At 41.4% G+C, this 15,791-nt stretch overlaps 2 protein-coding genes across 3 annotated transcripts; both read left to right on the top strand.

Annotated features, from left to right (window-relative positions):
- Window positions 1-205: 205 nt before the first annotated feature.
- Window positions 206-5,231, top strand: xrcc3 (X-ray repair complementing defective repair in Chinese hamster cells 3). The gene is made up of 7 exons (XM_023279846.3): window positions 206-423; window positions 1,353-1,490; window positions 2,044-2,256; window positions 2,355-2,509; window positions 2,589-2,801; window positions 3,939-3,976; window positions 4,490-5,231. The coding sequence occupies exons 1-7, from the start codon at window positions 369-371 to the stop codon at window positions 4,707-4,709; spliced, it is 1,032 nt and encodes a 343-aa protein (XP_023135614.2). The 5' UTR covers window positions 206-368; the 3' UTR covers window positions 4,710-5,231.
- A 570-nt stretch (window positions 5,232-5,801) lies between these two features.
- On the top strand, window positions 5,802-14,831 carry LOC111574979 (protein Z-dependent protease inhibitor-like). Of its 2 annotated transcripts, none has more exons than XM_023279847.3 (6): window positions 5,802-5,960; window positions 9,703-9,999; window positions 10,083-10,376; window positions 10,575-10,848; window positions 11,382-11,529; window positions 12,789-14,831. In XM_023279847.3, exons 2-6 carry the CDS (start codon window positions 9,711-9,713, stop codon window positions 12,978-12,980), a joined length of 1,197 nt encoding a protein of 398 aa, XP_023135615.2. In that variant the 5' UTR covers window positions 5,802-5,960; window positions 9,703-9,710; the 3' UTR covers window positions 12,981-14,831. The 2 variants fall into 2 exon arrangements, with proteins under 2 accessions (XP_023135615.2, XP_023135616.2); XM_023279848.3 differs by having other exon boundaries at window positions 5,817-5,960; window positions 9,700-9,999.
- The last annotated feature ends 960 nt before the right edge of the window (window positions 14,832-15,791 follow it).

Genomic DNA, 15,791 nt, shown 5'->3' on the forward strand with positions numbered 1-15,791 from the left:
GAGGCGGAGCTCTCGCGGGTAGTTTGTCCATGACAAAGCGGAATCAAACTGTCGATATTGTAAACGTAAACATTTTTTACGTTTTAATCCGTGTAATTTTATACAACATTAAGCATAACTGCACAACACTATGACGAAACAGACTCTGTTTTTGAGATGAACAGGGAACCGCCAACCCCGAAGACCGCGCAGAATGGTTTCAACCGGCGCCACGTTATGACGTTCGTGTTCGCGCGGGTGTTTTTCGAAGCTGTTCTGGCGGAAAGACAACAAACAAACAACCGAACAGATTTGTTTGGGAGGACAAGTCGGGTGTGCGGTTTTACTGTGATTCCAGCAGCAGCAGGTATTATGTCCTCGGCGGGGAGATGAATTGGGATCAACTGGAGCTCAGTCCGAGGATCATAGCCGCCGTGAGGAGAGGTGACAGCCGCTGCACCAGACTCCACTCAGAAATGTTGCACTTTAATATTTAACCAATTTATCAAACCTTAGTAAAAATACAGCTTGATTAAACACAGTATGATAATATATGGTCTTTAATGTTCACATGGGCCCATGCTTTATTAAAATATATTTCCTCTAACAAGTCGTTTTAGTATTATTCTTTGATAATTTATTAAACTCCATCATATGATAACATGTTAAAACGACTGGATTTTGCAGTTGGAGTTTTGTCTGTCTTGTTTTGAAAGCTACAATTTAATCTACAGGTTTAAGAATCTTTCCTATATCTTTAGTCAAAAGTAAACTATTGATTGTCTAAAGACAAAAATATGACAGTTTACTGTTTTTCTCCTAATAAAATATGGTCACCCACTAGATGTAACTTTAAAATGTTGTTTTTTAGCATTTTTTTTAATAGTAACATCAGTATATACATATAAACGTACTGTATATAGCTAAATGTTGGGTATTAAATCTGATGTCACTTAATGACAATTAGCAGAATGTCAAGTCCAAATTCACCTAAAAAAATGTGCAATTCATTTGTGTAAATATTCTTACATTTGTGTTGTTACTATCTTTGTGTTCTTCAGTTTTTTTTATTTGTATTGTATATATAGTGTATATATCTCTTGTCTTCAATTTATAAATGTGTTCTCTTGATTTTTTTTGCTGTCACTGCTGCTGTGACATTGCAAATTTCCCCTTGTAGGACTAATAAAGGATATTCTGTTCTATTCTATAAAACTTGTCTGACAGGCAAATCCCACATGAATGTAAGTTAGCTCAACTCATGGTTATTGCTGTTATCTTGTTTTAAAGTCTTGAATCTAGTTGTTCTGTTTCACAGAGACAGATCGTTTCATTTATTTTTATTATTACCATATGTTTCTTTCCCCCTCCAGCTAAACTGCAGTCTGTCAGGGAGGTGGTGTGTCTTTCAAGTCTGGACCTGCAGACACTCACTGGTCTGTCCCTGTCTGACGTCCAGCAGCTGCTCACCGCTGCCGCCACCGCCTGCAGGAGACACCCTCCAGTCACAGGTCAGAGAGGATGATCCCATGATTGGACGTCATTGTGTAAAGTCCTGGAGTGTATTTACTTAGACAGACTTTATTAATCCCCAGAGGGAAATTCTGTTGTTACAGCAGCTGGGTATTCAACAACAAGGGGGTAAAGAACAAGACAACACAGTATATTAGAGTCAGGTATAAAATGAAAGTAGCATAAAATAAGATAAAATAAAATACATTAAAATATAATATAATATGGAAAGAAAAAAATAACAGTATATACAAGAGTGATACAGAAGTGAGCAAATGAACATAATGTGCAAATGAGGATGTGCAATGATATAAATAGGTGCAGATAGTTTACAGATGTAATGAATAACATTTAGAATGTAATGTGTCCAGTATGCACAGTGGTTTAGTCAGTAGGCAGAGTGTGTGAACTGCCAGACACAGACATATTGAAGAGTCTTATTGCTGTGGGGAGGAATGACCTCCTGTAACGTTCCTTGAAGCAGCGGGGTTGTATCAGTCTGTACCTACATTTGTTGTATCGGTCTGTACCTACATTTTCCTGTGTTTTCAGCCCTCCAGCTGCAGCGGGGGGAATATCCCAGCATCGAATCCGGCCTCAGACTCAGTGTGGGCTGTCCAGTGCTGGACCAGCTGCTGCGGGGGGGTCTGCCTGCGGGGGTCATCACAGAGCTGTCAGGAGAAAGCGGTGCGGGGAAGACTCAGCTGGCCCTGCAGCTCTGTCTGTCTGTACAGTACCCGGCAGAGCACGGAGGACTGAACTCAGGTCAGTGAATGCACCGTCAGGACTGAACTCAGGTCAGTGACTGAATCGGTGAACATTTTGATGAGCCAGGTGTGACTGTGTTAATGGTGTGCTTCCAGGAGCGCTTTATATCTGCACCGAGGACTCGTTTCCCATCAAGCGTCTGCAGCAGCTGATCAGAGAACAGCCCAGTCTGCGCTCCGACGTCCCTCCATCTCTGATCAGCAGCCTCCATTTCAGCAACAACATTTACATTGAACACACTGCCGACCTTGTGAGTTTTATCTTCTGGCCTCAGATCGGGTCACAAATGGTGGCAGATATACAGATTGACTGTTTTTTTCTGTCTGCAGGGCTCCCTCCAGGTGTGTCTGTCCCGCCGTGCCCCTCTCCTGCTGGCTCAGGGTCTGGTCCGGCTCCTGGTGGTGGACTCGGTGGCGGCTCTGTTCAGGTCTGAGTTCCAGGCTGATGATTGGCTGGAGAGGAACAGACAGCTACTAACCTTCTCCTCTGCACTGCACCGCCTGGGCCAGGAGTTCACCACACCTGTCCTCTGCATCAACCAGGTAACACACACCTGTCCTTTGGCACCATGGCAGAGCTCCTGGTTTTCAGTAAATTCCCACATATGTGAACAACAGGTAGCGCCAGGACTGGGTGTCCCGTCTCTGTGCTTGTGGAAAATCAGGATTTCAAGCTGAGGGATCAGTGTGTGGTTCAGTCAGCTGCTTTGGGGCTGTGGTGATGTGGTTTAGGGCTGGCAGACCGCACTAAACAAAAGGATGTAGATCAGTCAGTGGTGGCCCTCCTGGACTCTCATCTAGTACTGCAGGAATAATTCCACATCCTGACAACACCCTGACCAGTAGGATGACAGCTGTTGTACGTCTAGTTGTGGTGAGTCCAGACCAGAGAGGCTGGACTGGTCTCTGTAGGTGGGATCATGAAGAAGTACCCGATAAACTGCTGATGAAGCTGGACTCAGAAGCCGGTGTCTGGTGCCTGTGTTCCTGAATAGGCTCTGGTCAATAAGTGCATCTAGTGTCTGTTTGGTTCTATTTTGTGGCCTCCAACTGGTCTCTGATCTTTGGACTCTAGTCTGTTTATTCTTTGACTCATCATTTATTGTTCTCTGACTAGACTCTGGTCTCTGACTGCTCTCTAATCTCACTTAGTGATCCCATTCTACAGTACGTAACCGTTACACATCATTTTGCTACAGGGAAGAACGCTCTTGTTTGGTTGTGCGATGATAATCTTATGAGGAGACATCAAGTAAAATATGTGGCTCCCATGTACCTCTTAAAATTAGCAGTGGTGGAACTGTTTTGGTAGAACATCTACATGCATGTACATTAAAACTGTTATTAAAATTGCTAATTCACAGAATAAAAATAGCAAAGCTGCCTCACTGCATGATTCCAATCCTCTGCAAAACTTGAAATTATTAGTGTGGTAGGTTGTTGTTTTCTACAGTGAAGTGAATTTTGAAAATGGTAACATTCAGATAGTGGAAGGGGAGGAGAAATAACACTTAAAATGCATTGCAAGGGACAAGCTTATACCCACAGTCTGCATCCAGTGAGTCAGACTAACTGTTCTCTGACTGATTTCTGTCTCCTTACGCTCCCATTTATTGATGGATGCTGATGATTTACATTACAGATCAATAATCAAAACCACCTGATGTTTGTTTGTTTCAGGTCACAGATGTTTTCAACCAATCAGACAACAGTTTGGGGTAAAATTCATGTTTCTTACTTGTCACATGATTGTCATCTCTACTTGTTTCCTTCCTTCTTTCTTTCTGTTTCCCTTCCTTCCTTTTTTCTTTTGTTCTTCCCTCCCTTGTTTTCTCACTCACTTTCAGCTTTGCTTTTATCCCTCCTTTTCCCCTTTCCTTCTTTTTTTTTCCCAGTGCATCCTTTCTTACCATCATTCACCCTCTCTATAGTCTCTTCTGTCGTTGTCATACTACTGACCTCAGTTGGATGTGTCTGGTTAATTCAAATAAAACTAAATATTTTTTATTGAATGAGGTGATTGATTTCTGTGAGATTTTTTTCCAAAACGGCTTTTAATTTAAATAATTTAAATAAATAAAACTGATGCTGTCAATCTGTAGTCTGCATATTTCTCCTCATTTAAGATCAGTATAAAAACGGTGTTTGACAAATTGTGTGCCTTTACTTTATTATTTTCTAATGAACAGACTATTTTACATTTGGCTCTTTTCTGTGTCTTTGTGTCTCAGTCCTTCGTCCTCCAGCGTGTCCCCTGCTCTGGGTTTGGCCTGGGCCAATCAGGTGATGGTTCGGCTGATACTGCGGCGTCTCCGGGAGACAGTGACCCGTGGCGACCAGAGCAGCATCCTTCGCAGGTTAGAAGTGGTGTTTGCTCCCCATCTGCCCCGAGACGGCCGAGATGCTGCTGTCTGGAGGGAGGGCATCAGAGGAGTCCTGAACTCTGACTGACTGTAAATACAGAATAAACTTTATTTAAATATTGTCTGCACAACAGTGCATTCAAATTATTATATTATTTACACTATGCAGGCAATTGTATATGGACATTCTAATATGCTGTCTCGTTCACAAAGCTAATCTCAGATTTAAATTGGAAGTTTTGTAGTGGAGGTTCTGAATTAGATTTTTTTTTAATGCACTTTTTACAAAATGAATAGTGTCTAGAAATATGTGAACATCAGTCATATTTACTGCAGCTGATGTGATGTTTATACTCTGAATGCAGCATTATTACTGTATTTCAACTTCTCTTATAGTTAAGCAGCAGCTCAGCTCATGAGTTCACTCACTGGGTTTTTCTTGAGCTGTCAACCACACATCACTGACTTCATCAGCAGTGGGAGCTATAATTATTATCAAATTATTTGATTTGTCATGAAAATAACCTAATATTTAAATGTAAAGGCAGTTATATTATTTGTACTGCCTGTCCCTCCTCGACATCTTCAAATAAAACATTACAAAACTCCATCATGTTATTGACAGTGCGCCTGCGCGAATTCACTGCTGTAAAGATGGACAACATCAACCGGCATCAAATGTTTTTGTTTCAATCAAAATAAAAGCATGAAAAGCGCGAACAATCTGTCACAATTCTAATCTGCTGCATATTAACATTGGACTGATTGTTTAACAGAAATACCTGGTAAGTGGGATGTGAGAATTTTTAAAATGACGTCTGTACAGATGTTTCATCCCTCAGTCTAAATATCAAACAGATCAGAAGTTGTCTTTGTATTTCTTTTCACTGTTTGACTATTTGTTAATCTTCTCAATATGTTAATGTAGTTTAAGAAGGACTGGTGTAAAAGAAGACTGAAACATGAACAGAGAACGCAGTGGTAGGTTACCCTATTATAACTGAAATTATTACAGGCTTCATACAAACCGATACATATTTCTGATAACATTTTATTAAATCAGTACCGGATTAAACAGGATGTGAGTGTTTCTGTAAATTCACGTGCAGACCGATGGCTGCTTGGAACTGTCCGACTTCACTGCAGCAGTTTGTTCCTCTTATGGTTAAGTAGCTGCGCGCAAAACAAGACTTTTATTTTGAAAATCACGGGCCGGACACAGCACTGTTGCTTCCAGTGGTGATCGTGGGCGCGAGCTTAACGGTGATGCGCAGCGCGTGAAGGTTCAGAGCAGAAAGATCGAAAATCAAAATCGGAAGAACAGCAGAAGGATCCGAAGGTGAGCCCGATGACGTTTATTTGTCTGTTTGTTTGTTGTTGTTTACAGCAGCAGTTTAAGAGGCTGTGTCGTCAGTTATTGATCAATAAGAAACCTGACCCATGGGTTGCCTCATCAGTACATCAGGTTTTTAGTGCACGGTTGGCAGATGATCAATACATAATATCGGCGATTGATCAGCAGCAACACAGATACATAGACAACCATGTCAGTTCAAAGTGTTTTATAGAAATACAGAAAATAAACAACAACAGATGACGTCATAGGATGCTGATGGCTCGGCCCTGCAGACCGGATGTGTCCATCCTGAGAGCTGTTAATATGAGAATAAAGAACTGCAGGCACTCGAATTAATTTTTTTAAACGTCTCTATTGTCACAGTGAGCATTTGTATTTATTTACACTATTAATTTGTGACAGATGAGTAAACAGGGAGCAGCCTCTTGTGGAATTTTACAAAAAATAAATTCTCAAACAGCAAGTGCCCATCAGAGGTGTTTATTGCAATAAACCCGACGTATGCATATGGATCCATGCCTCCCTTAAACAAGAGCAAGAGATTTACAGTCACAGTCAGTTTGTTTCATAATCCTCCCAGCAGAGGGAAAAGAGGTGTGGTCGGTCTAACTAAAGCCACTATAGAATAGAATAGAATAGAATAGCTTTATTCTCACTCTTATTAAAAAAAACAATGAAAATAAGTTTAGCACTGTAGCAGCATTAAAAATAAACTATATACAGCATATTAACACAGACTAAAAATATGTACAACTGAAATATAAGAGCAAACTATAAAGTGTGGAAACAGTTTGTGGTTAGAGACCTGCTCTATGCAAGATTATTGCACTTAAACATGAATATTGCACTTGTTGGCATGTGATATTGTCTTTCAGCGGGAAGGGAGAAGACATTTGACAGCTTGTGGTTAAAAGCTGTTTTTGAGTGATGCTCTCAGTGTCCTGTACCGTCTACCTGAGAGGACGGGGGAGAAAAGAGAGTGTTCTGGGTGTGAGGGGTGTCTGGTGATTCCCCTGGCTTTCCTCTGAACTCTGCCGGTGTAAATGTCTCTGAGGGGAGGTAGTGTGGTTCCAATCACCCGCGATGTGAACCCCGAGGAACCTGAAGCTCTGCACCCTCTCTACCTCCTCTCCTCTCAATTGATGTAGAGGGCAGAGTGCTCCATCCGCTTTGAACTCCTGAAGTCAGTGATCATCTCTTTGGTTTTTCCGGAGTTGAGGTTTCAGGTTGTTATGGTGACACCATCGCCACAGATGCTGGACCTCCTCCCTATAGACTGATTCGTCATTGTTTCTAATCAGTCCAGCAAAGTTAGATCATCTGTAATGAAGCCTCCTGTTTAGTCCAAGGCCTCAGGGTCGAGCTGATATCATCAAAACATCAGTTTAACCAAAGATATTTAAGCTTTAAACTGTGTCTGCAGAGGTGATTGTCATTCAGATTTGTTTGTGTGTTGGTTAAGAATCAGGATTTTCATTCAGGAGTTGAGCTGACAGCAACGATGGTGATTCACTTCTTGTTGCAGGTACATCCCCATGGAAATAAACCTGGTCCAGAGCAGATTATGTTCCACAAACCAATCTATATGTATTAAAACACCACCTATTGACCATCAGCGGTATTGCAAAATGTCGTCGCTGTTTGTTGAACATCCCATGGAGCTCAGAGAACAGATAGTAACATTGAGGAAGACAAGAATTTTTAGAGACCACCTAAAGACTACCTAAAGAGTTATAGATTATCAGTGGAGGGAACTCCAGTTTTCCAGTTTCCAGTAGGATGCATTAATGCAACAGAAGCTGATTAAAACACTTAAGACTTGTATTTATATGGTTGGCAGTCAGTCTACTTACTGACCCGTTTGAACTTAAACCTTCATACAGCAGTCTCCTCCAGAAATGTTTCATTGAGGTGTCAAAATGGAGCCACCAAAAGTCTTTGGTTAGCACAGAAAAACCAAAAGCCAAAAATGAATTTCAGGAACTTTATTAGGCTGTTGTTACATGGAAGATTTTTGAAAACTTTGCCACTATGACGCTTCAGAGATCACATACTGATGTACTTTTTATTCTTATTTTACAGTTAATGCTACTGATTATGTCATGTGTATAGATTGATACAGGTACAGTTCAAATTTTGGGTATTGAACAGAATAGACCAGGATATGCTGCTGTGTTTGAGAGAAAAAAATCATCTGTGTGTGATGATAGTTTAACTACAGCCAGTTACGGTGCAATAGAACATGTTTTCATTCTTACTGGGCAACCCATGGCTGTATTTTGATAGTTATCGATTAGAGGAATATTCTTACAAACACTAATGCTACTGCTGCAACATAATGCTGACAGACGGAAAAACCTCCCTCATAAAAAGTAGCTTGATATGACAGAAACATGTTACCAAACAGATCAGATTTTTGAAGCTCAGGATTCAGCAGTGTAACAAATGATTTAATGGTAACTGATAAACTATGACTGAGTGTGTCCAGGATCATTTGTAATTATAAGAAATGAATGAATTTACTGCTGTTGTTCATAAATTTACACAGCTCTCTATCAATTGGAGATGCTCATATGGATCTTGCTGCCTTCTGATGCTGCAGGTATTAAATGAACTCAGAGGAAAGACTCCTACAAACAGCTGGAAGCGACAAACTACACTTTAGCTCCTGTTAACATTTTGAGGTCTCTGCATCCAGCCTGTCAAGTAAAGGCATGCAGACTTTGACTGTGTGCTCTCTGTGATGTTACGCTGCTACACTCAGCCATTACAGCCATCAGTGCTGCTTTCACTTGCACTCAGACACCATATTTACATTCACTGAAACTTGGAGCTTCAGTGAATTTACTTCAGTGACTTATCAGATCCAGGATGGCTAGTGTGAACCATAAATTAGTTCCCTAACCTCAAACTCTGCTTCATAGTACAGAAATCAGGTGTGACTGAACATCAATTTTCTCCCATCATGGAAGTGTGATCAGATTAGTGCAGTACTTATCTAGTTTGACTCACAATAATTTGGTGCATCAATCAGCTTGACTGATCAGTAGTAAGTGTTTATGGCATGCATAAATGGTGCTTTTCCACTAACACCTACTCGGCTCGACTCTACTTGGTTTGTGGGGTTTTACCTAAGGATGTAGTACTTGGTACCAGGTACTATGTGTCGGGGTTCTAAGCGAGCTGAGTTGAGCCGATAATGTGACGTCTACAGAGTGCAGGACACTGACTGGACAGAGAATGACGACACACAAGAGCGACTCCTTCACGAAAACCAAACCCGCCATTTAAAAAAAAAAACTGGCAACAGAAATGGTGTGCATTGCTCTTCACCGACTCTCTTCTTTTGCTTTGAATCTGACAAAAAGCCATAGACCGAGCAGCAGGTGTACCATCACCTCGATGTCCTCCATTGTTGTGTTGCATTTGTGTTGAACACAAATGACGTTAAGGGACATCTGGGCTGCCGTGCTATGATGACTCCACCCACGATGAGGTAGTACTCAATTGTAATGGAAAACAACCTAAACCGAGTCGAGTCGAGTAGAGTCAAGCCAAGTAGGTGCCAGTGGAAAGCGCCATTAGTTTGGGTGTTGGTCAGCTCTCTGTTCCTATTAAAACCATAATTTTGCAGATGGAGTTCTGACAACCAGAGCTCTTTATGTCTGTCACAAATCCTGTCATTGTAACAGAACTGAGCTTGTGTTTGCGTCTCTTCTAGCAGAGGAGACCATGACTCCCTCCGCCCCCCTCTCATTGGTCGGCCTCCTCATCATCCTGCTTAGCCTGGCCTCCTCTCAGACCATTGATGCCTCAGTGAAGGATCTCTCCAATAAGAATGCAGACTTTGCTGCCAGGCTTTACCGAGCCGTAGCAAGCCGCACTGACGACAACGTCTTCCTGTCTCCGTTCACGGTGTCCGCTGGACTGTTGGCGCTGTTGAGTGCCACCAATGGTCCAACCCAGGACCAGCTGCTGCAGGGACTCACACTGACCGGACTAGACCCTCAGACCATCCCAGGTAGGTCAGGCGTTAGAGGTCAGAGGTCAGGAGCTGGATTTCAGACAGTGTTTGGGTTTTAAACCAAGATCTGCTGTTCTCAGATGTCTTTCAGAATCTGAGGAACAACATCCTGCAGGAGAACGCAGGTTTTAACTTCCAGCAGGGTGTGGCTGTCCTTCCTGCTAGGAGTTTCTCCGTGTCATCATCTTACATGGACCTGGTTCAGAACAAGTTTCGGGGGAATGCTCAGAGTCTGGACTACACGACGCCGTATGAAGCCATTGACACCATTAACCGCTGGGTGGAGGAAAAGACCGGAAACCGTATCCAGGAGCTGGTATCCAAGCTGGACCCCCAAACTCAGCTGCTGATTACCACCGTTGCCTCCTACCAAAGTATGTGTCACCTGTTACCTATCAGAGCGCTGGGCTGTCTGACACCTGAGTCTCTACTTGGAACATCACAAGTGTTTTTAAAAACTTCATGCACAAGACCCAGCAGATTTCAGAAGTCACGTTTTCAATCAGACACAGTGTGCTCTTGAGTTGTCTCTATTGTGTATATAAATAAAGTTATTTTTTCCTGTGTTTTAGCTCAGTTCAGCACGACTTTTAATTCGTCGACCACTCAGGACGAGCGTTTCTTCGTGGACAAGTATCACGTTGTCATGGTTCCCATGATGTTCGGGTCAGGTAAGTACTTCCTGGCATACGACCGCTCAGTGAAGGCCGGTGTGTTGAAGCTGCCGATGGCGAACGGGGCGGCCATGTTGGTTGTGCTGCCCGACGAAGACGTGGACATCACCAGTGTGGAGGAGGAAGTAACAGGGGAGAAGGTCCGAGGCTGGATCCAACAGCTGAAGAAGACGTGAGATGTTCTTCTTTTTCTTTACATTTTTTTTTCCTGCAACATTTCCTCTTTCAGGCACTTCCATCTTTCCTTTCTTCCCTCCTTTCCTCCTGTCTTTACTTCCTTCACCCTACTCTTACCTCCTTCCTTTTTAAACCTTCCCTCTCATCTTTCCTCACCTCACGTTTTACATCCGTCGGTCCTTCCTGCCCTTCTTCTTTCCTCCTTTGTTTCCTCTTTCTTGCTGTGCTCAGTTCTCCAATCTGTTGTCTCCCTCTCCTCTTTTCAGTTTGCTTTCTTTTTTCCCATTCTGCACCTTTCATTGTTTAGTTTCTGTCATTTTACAGCCTTCCTTTCTTCCCTCCATCCTTCATTTCCTTCCTACTTCCTTATCACTGTTGTCCTTATCTTCCTTCCTTACTTCCTTCACTCGTCACGACACCATAAATACCAGTCAACTGCGCACAGTTCGACATTCACAGATAATTCTTTCAAGAACAAGAACATTTCTGCCACACAACATTAAAACTCTTGTTTTGTCATGTACACAGCAATTTGGAGGTGCAGCTTCCTCGCTTCAAGCTACAGCAGACTTACTCTCTGAAGGACATCCTGCAAACTCTCGACATCACTCAGGTGTTTGAGGACGATGCCGACACCAGCAATATGGGCGGAGCTAAAGGACCTAAGCTCACACAGGTGAGTGAAGAAGCTCAAAATTAAACTCGAAAACTTTTAAATGCTTAAAAATAAACTCCCCTACAATTTTAAAGCAATAAAAATTATTGACCACGTCTGCACAATGCGAGATGCTGTCGTATGTCTCCCAGCAACAATTCATGAACAAAGGTTCCTATGTGAAGACTCCAGTGAGATCCTCCACTGCAGCAGGCGGCAGCAGTGAGTCTTTATATGGCCACCATAACACAAGAGAAAGGAGAAAAGACAATCAAAATTCTCTTGCAAAAGAAAGCCAGAGAGAGATAGAAATTACGCTGTTGTTTCTTGGGCCCATTCCAGGCTGAGGACGCTTGGCCAGAGTGCTCCAGACAAATCCCTGCTTGCAAACGTTCCACAAGAACAACTCCACTGTCCTTATTTTGCAGGGACACCATTGCTACAGGCTTAGCACCACCTACGATGATTACGATTGCTTTAAAGAAATACACAGAAGCCACAGTACTTCTCCCTACGGCAGAATGATGACAGATGATATTTAGATTTTCAGGCGCGTAAAGAAATGTATGAATATTAGCTGGTTTATGCTAACCTCACAAGTGTTGTTCTGGCAGTGCTACACCTATGCTCAGCCCAGTGAAGCACATCAGCTGCAGGTTTCTGAACAGATGAGCTGATCTTTTTTGTTTTCCTGTCATTGGTGTTTGTGTTGGTTGGGCTTTCTTGGCTGCTGCAAAATAAATGACCCTAGAGTTGATCACTGAGTTGTACAGCCTACCTCATGATGCCATCACCAACAACAACTGAGTTCTTCATGGAACACACGCATCCAATCTGCTCTCTACAATTGTCAGCAAGTACAAATAACCTTTATTTATTGCTCTGCCAAGGACAGCGGCGGAGTTATGTGACAATCAACGTCTGTTTGTCTGTCTGTTAGCAACATTACTCAAAAACGGCACAATGGATTCGGATGAAATTTTCAGGGAACATCAGAAATGACACAAGGACCACCTGATTAGATTTTGGCAGTGATGCGGCTTTTAGTCTGGTTCCACAGATTTGTTAAGGATTTCCATGTCAATGAGAGATAGTCAGCTACGTCAGCTGCCTGCTGATGATCACATGATTGCGATCCTACTACAAATCCACAGCTGCAGACCTTTCGGGACTTATCCGTCATAAATCGTACAACGACAGAGCAGCCTTGGCGGAATACTGCGCTCTCTGAGTGCTTTTCTTGTTCACATCATTTACCGATTTTGCATTTTCATCTGCAGGTTTATCATAAAGCCATGATCTCTGTCGATGAGCAAAGTGGTGATGCTACTACAGGAGGCGGAGCCACTGAGTTCCGATCGCTTCCTCCTCGACTGACCTTCAACAGACCCTTCATCTTCATCATCTACCATGAGACAACCAACAGTCTGATGTTTATGGGCCGAGTGAATGACCCCTCCAAGTTTCAGTGATAAGTGACTATGTCCTACCCACCTGGTTGCTGTACCTACACCTATCAGATTTTCACATTTTAACAATTTAATCCAATGACAGCTCGATTGTGTTCTAATGTTGTTTACTGCCAGTATGTATTATTAATTTCAGAGTCCAGTCTGTACCAACAGAAGCGTCAGGATCCCTCCAAGGAGCTCCAAGACAAACGTGAGAGCTCCTGAGATAATAAACAGTAAAAACAAATATTTACGGCACTGCATTATGTTTTACCTTTCAATCATTTCTCTGTTCTTGAGCACTTGGTTAATTTTATGTTTGTGTCTTGTTACCAACTTGTAGACATTATACTAGCATTATGTTATCATTGTGGAAGCACCATATTAATATTATATTAGCATTGTGTTAGCTTTACCCATGTAGTTACAGTTACGCTACAATCATGCTGACTGTGCTAGCATCATGTTAACGTTAAGTTAACATCATGTTACTATTATGTTAGCATCAAGGTAATATAGATCTTAATATTGTGTGGACATTATGTTAATAATATGTTTGCATCATGTTAACATTAGTTTCATGCTAATATAGTGTTAGCATCATTTTAACATTATGTTAGTGTCATGCTAATACTATGTTAGTATCAAATTAACATCATGCTAATATAATGTTAGTATCCTGTTTGCAGTATCACTATTCACTATTATGTTTGCATCATATTGATAATATATTATGATTGTTTTAGCATCATGTTAGCATCACACCTCCTGTCTTTCACTTAGTTTTAAACTGAAATCAAAACCTGTTGGACAGACTATGATGAATAACTTTTCTAGCGCCACCATCAGGTCAACATGTTAACGTGTCCAACCCTTAAATACGTGTCCAACACTTATGCCATTCCCCTCTGCCTCAGTTCTACTTTGTGTTTACTGCTAATTAGCTAATGTTAACATTCTAACATGCCAAACTAAGATGATGACCTATATGTCTAATAAACATCGGCATGTCAGCATTGTCATTGTGAGCATTTTAGCTTGCTTATGTCATTTAGCTTAGAGGACTGATGGAGGCTAGTACTGTCGTCTTCTTGACAGTTTCTAAATAAGTCCAACATGTAAAAATGAGTCCAAATTAAAAGGAGGGGAGGTTGACCTGGTGGTAACTAGCAGATGTGCACTTTTGATCATGGGTCAACACCAGGTGTTATTTCATAGTTTGATGTAGGAGTCAGATACACTTCAGATACAATTCATGCTTGATATTGGTAAAAGACATTTCACAGGAAAATGCTGATGATTCTGTGAACGTTTGCTGTAGGAGTTATTAGCTGATGTCACCCTCTTGTGTACCTCTTGAAACATAGTTGTTGATATAAGCTATAACAGCCTCGGTATTTTTACCATGAAAGCAACAACAAAGAGTTGTCCAGGAGTTAACTGAAGAAGTAATGCAGCCTTACCTGCTATAGGTGGAAAGTGTGTAACTTTACTGCACTGTTATCAGTCAGTGTGAATTTGTTTGACCTCTATGTCTTGCCTCTGTTCTGAAAGAAAACTGAAAGAAAGTCTGATTACTCAAAGCATAACTCGTTACATATTATCCTGAAAACCAGAATCTGTGCTGGGAGAGGTGTGGTGGGTAATAGAGACGTTTAAACGTTACTTCAGGACAGTGTTTTAACACTGAAATACTAATAACTAATTATTTCCAATCAGCCTCAGCTAGATTTTGTGTCTCAAGCTAATTAGCATGTTAGCATGACATCCACTATGACACTATATATACTGGATGGAGTTACTGAAAACACTCATTGTACCGTTGTTTTCTCTGATATAGTGTATTAACATTAAAACACTGTCAAACATTTACCTCTGTGTCACTGTAATGTGTTCCGAAACAATGAAATATCCTTAAAATGTAATTAAGACTGGACTTAGTGATGGCATACTCTAGCTCACCTGGTTCATGAGCAAGGCTGAATCATGGCTCCATATCGGAGCTCTGAATACATCCAGAGTTTTATCTTACCAATGTATGGCAAGCCGTTTTGGCAACTAATAGCTAAACTGGATATGTATTGAAGATCCATTTGTCAAAAAGGACATTTCAGATATCTGTGTCATTATTCATCCAATCCACAATTGTCATTTTGCACATACAGAGCTGGACAAATGTCATCATTTTTACATGTGTGTATATCTGGTTTCTTGCTACAGCTACCTGCAGTGTGAATTGTGGATATCTGCAGTCGAACTATGGCTAGTGTTGACTCCAGTTCAAGATACCTGACTAGTCATGGTTGTAGTTCAAGATATGTTTCATTCCCACTCAACATATCTACTTTGTCATTTTTGATATCAATTATATTTGAACTAGTCAGAATAATGTAGATTTTGTGAACTGGAATTTTTCCATATCAAAATGTAATTACAGATATCTGGAGTGAGATTGTTGTTGAGGTAAAATCACATTGCAGAAGACTGTAGTCACATTAAAAGCTATGGCAAGTCAAAGGCGGAGGTGGCTTGGTTTTCAAACATACCGTGGCACCAAAACTGCAACCGTGTGCGACAAGCTGTTTTACTGGTATGCCAGAGCAGCCTTTCAGCTAATTTAAACCATAAAGAAAGCTTTAAACCATAAAGCTCTTCTTATTACATATGCCTTTTAGAACAATCTTATCTACCATAGCAGCTACCGTTACTTCTGCTAAAACAGGTCAAATGCTTTGCTGGATTGATATTCAGTGGTGAAATGCACAACAGGAGGAGTCATAATGATGTTTGAGATATCTGCTACAATTTTGACTAGTCCAAACTGATTTACAT

The sequence above is a fragment of the Amphiprion ocellaris genome, chromosome 12, assembly GCF_022539595.1.
Source record: "Amphiprion ocellaris isolate individual 3 ecotype Okinawa chromosome 12, ASM2253959v1, whole genome shotgun sequence".
In the NCBI taxonomy this organism is placed as follows: Eukaryota; Metazoa; Chordata; class Actinopteri; family Pomacentridae; genus Amphiprion; species Amphiprion ocellaris.